The 3847-nt window shown below is 36.3% G+C and overlaps 1 protein-coding gene across 1 annotated transcript in view; it reads right to left on the reverse strand.

Moving 5' to 3' along the window:
- LOC105617673 (microtubule-associated protein futsch) overlaps positions 1–3847 on the reverse strand; it is a 26682-nt gene that overhangs the window by 9159 nt on the left and 13676 nt on the right. The window contains exons 4-6 of the mRNA XM_012199232.1: positions 1867–2306; positions 1498–1700; positions 2–1403 (exon numbers count right to left, since the gene is read on the reverse strand). Coding sequence (XP_012054622.1) covers positions 2–1403; positions 1498–1700; positions 1867–2306 — 2045 coding nt within the window. The remainder of the gene's footprint in view (position 1; positions 1404–1497; positions 1701–1866; positions 2307–3847) is intronic.

Consider the following 3847-nt stretch of genomic DNA (forward strand, 5'->3'; position numbering starts at 1 on the left):
CCTTCGGGTCTTAAATTGTCCACTGGCTTTTTGACTTCTGGTTTTTCTGCCGGACGATAACCATCCTGACGAGGTCGCTCGAATTCTCCTTCGGATCTAAGATTATCCAGATATTTAATTGGAGTGCGTCTTTCGGCTGGACCAATAGGTGCTTTTTCTAGTCTTTCAAAATCGCCTTCGGGACGTAGATTGTCTTCCGGACGTTTTACTTCAGGACGTTCTGCACGCTTGGGCGAATAATCATCTTTTGGACGACCCTCGAATGGACCTTCTGATCGCAAATTATCTTCGGGGCGTTTAACATTGGCACGTTCCCCTTTAGTCGGTCTGTAATCATCTTTGGGTTTTCCTTCAAAGTCACCTTCTGGACGAAGATTATCGACATGTTTAACAGGCGTTCTACGTTCGGCAGGTTTAAATGGCTTGATTTCTCTGTCTGGAAATTCTCCTATTGGAAATAGATTATCCGGATGACGAACGATAGATGCTCTGTCACCGGGACCATAAGGTATCGGCATAGGTCTTTCGAAGTCGCCTTCAGGATACAAATTATCCAGATGTCTGATAGGAGTGCGTTTCTCACCGGGTATATATTGATCTTTGGGACGATCTGAAAAGTCACCTTCAGGTCGTAAATTATCTTTTGGTCGTTTCACTTCAGGACGTTCCGCTGTCTTCGGAGTAAAATCATCTTTTGGACGTCCTTGGAACAGACCTTCTGGTTTCAAATTATCTTGTGGTCTTTTAACATCAGCTCTCTCTCCTTTAGTTGATCTATAATCATCCTTAGGCCGTCCTTCAAATGATCCTTCAGGACGTAAATTATCTTCTGGACGCTTGACTTCAGGGCGTTCGCTACGTTTAGGTGCATAATCATCTTTAGGACGCCCTTCAAATGAACCCTCGGGTCTTAAGTTATCTTCAGGGCGCTTGACATCGGCGCGTTCTCCTCTAGTAGGCTTATAGTCATCTTTAGGTCGTCCTTCGAATGGCCCTTCAGAACGTAAATTATCTTCTGGCCGTTTCACTTCATAACGTTCGCCGCGTTTAGGTGAATAATCATCTTTAGGCCGTCCTTCGAATGGCCCTTCAGGTTTTAAATTATCTATAGGTTTTTGTGGTTCTGGCTTGCGCAACAATATTGGTGTAACGTAATCATCCTTTGTATGAGGCAATGCTTCGAAAGGTCCTTCGGGCCTTAGATTATCACCTCTTTTAATAACTATGGTACTTTTATAATCTGCCTGATCAAAAGTTCGAAATTGTTCCTGAGTGGTAGTAGTACTATCAATAATATCTGTTTTGTTATAAAACCGATCGATGTCTTCAGGATACTTCGGTCGCCACTGAGGTTCACGATCAATAACATGAGTTTGGAAATCTTCTTTGATATGAGAGGTTCCCTGTAAAATAATTTGGAAAATAATGAAGTCATATATATGGTCTTATAAATGATCTGATTAAAATCGGAAAATTTTTATCATTAAAACTACTAACTGTGAATTCACCCTCTCCCACGGTAAGATTATCCGTTCGTTTAACGATTTCAGCACGTTGGATGCTACGATGATCAATGTATTGCGATCGTGTCGTCGTTTCGTCAGTGAAATCACCCTCTATTTTCGTATAAGTATTGCGACGTATTGGGATCGGTCGTTCGCCAGGAGTGCCAGTAAAAACCAGCTCGGTCGTTGTTGTAGCTAGAAAATAAGAAAAATTTATTTATTTTTTTATATTGAGCAATTTTACAAAAAGTATATTTTTGTATATATAAGAATTCATTTGAATATCTGTTGAGAACCAAATTAATAACAAAAAAGTTTATTAATAAGTTCACGAACGGAATTAAGTAGTATTTAAACTTACTGTCAAAATCCCCTTCGAATTTCAAGTTATCCTTTGGCTTCGTAATCGGAGCTCGTTCGCCATATTTCGGAGCTTCCTCTCGAGGCTTACCAATAAACTCACCCTCCGGTTTAAGATTGTCTTGTGGCTTCTTCACAGGTGCCCTTTCACCCCTTATAGGCGCCTCTTCCTTTAGTCTTCTAACGAATTCACCTTCAGGTTTGAGATGATCTTGTGGTTTTCTGACCGGCGCTCTCTCGCCTCTAGTAGCCACATAATCGGTTCGTCTCTGTCCGATAAATTCACCCTCCGTATGCAAGTGATCTTTATGATAATATTTTGTTTGCTTTTCTACATGTTTTTCATCGTAATCCTGGCGATAGGAAGTCACAGTATGTAACGGTTCTTCATAAGAGAATTCCAAATGTTCTTGAGGCAAATTATGCAGGCAACGGTGACGTCTAAAATATTGTCATTTATTAGAATTTAGAAACAGATATAATGCTTGTGAGCATTACAATGTTTTTTCAGATCGCATGAGAAGTAACGTTTTGTGAAGCATTTAAAGTACTTAAAGAAAGGTATCTATTTTTAAACAGTTGCGTTCATATTTAAAAGCAGCAGTATGATAAAGTAAACGATACTGTATCCATTCTTATAACATTCATCCCTTCAGGGTATATCCCTGTTTAATATTAATAAAAGGGAAGAAAAGCGTTCGCAGAAAATTCTTGTTATCCGCTTTTGTATTTGTTCAAATAACGTTGATATTTAACAAAAGCTTGATGCATACAGAGATTTAAATATGACGCAGAAGGGTATCAATCCTTTTATGTTCTTAATGAGTATAAAGGTTTTGCGTCGTTTTGAATATCTTATTATTCTCGGAGTATTTGCAGCCATTATTATACGCGATGGATATAAAGACAAAATTGTGATTGTAATCTGTTCATTCGATACACGGCATTTTAAGGTATCGTGTCTTTTAATATTACATTTACATTATTAATTAAAAATATTTTATAAATGTCATAAGAGTTATAATAAGCTGAATAATTCATATATTTTATTTAGCAAGAATTAATTTAATATTTATTATAATTCAAGTATATTCCGTGTACATAATACAGTAGGAAAAGCCTTTATTAGTTAGATAACAGCATATTTTAACGAGATGCGTTCTCACGTAAATCGAATTGTTATTGGTACACACATATTTAATTAATTAAATATTCTTCGGCTTGATTACAAGAATTAATTAAATTCTTTACAATTCAATTGCATTGGAAGTTTTAGATACCTTCATTTATAATTGAATATAATTCAGAATATATACTTAAGATTTTATCAAATGACGAATGACGTTTTTATCGATATTGATCGTATTAATTAATGAAAAGCTTTCACCTTTTTTGTGAAAGGTATGAATTACATCCTGCTGGTGAATGCTTTTAATGCAATATTGGTTAGTTACCATAAAATATAGTATAGAAAAAAGAAAAGTAATATTATTGCCAATATTTTATTCAAAGCAACTCAACTTATTTGGACACCAGCATTTCATATGAGAGATCCTCCCTTTTGTGTAACTACATCGAGCAACATCAAAATTCGTTCTCATAATTCTTTTTCGCTTTTTTTCTATACCGTTGGGTATTACGAAAATCCAATTCCGTAAAAGCCAGACTTGGTCAAAGTCGAGTAGCATCATGTATTTTTTATTGGATAAAACCATGTTATGTGACACATTATGAACATTCCTTTAGAGTCGCGTTAAACCAGAAGAGAGAAGTTTTAACAGACCTCAAAGTTAAGCAGACTTACGTAGAAATTTCCAACAACTAATCGCCTATGAGTAGACGAACCGCAATTACTTCTTGAGACGGTCACGACGCGACTAATTTTCTACGAACTTATACTTCTCGCAAATCTATCTGCACTACGAATCTATTTAGGTCAAGATTTTCAATCTGACAAGATTGAATTTATGTAGATATATATA

Source organism: Atta cephalotes (genome assembly GCF_000143395.1).
Source record: "Atta cephalotes unplaced genomic scaffold scaffold00001, whole genome shotgun sequence".
NCBI classification, from domain to species: domain Eukaryota; kingdom Metazoa; phylum Arthropoda; class Insecta; order Hymenoptera; family Formicidae; genus Atta; species Atta cephalotes.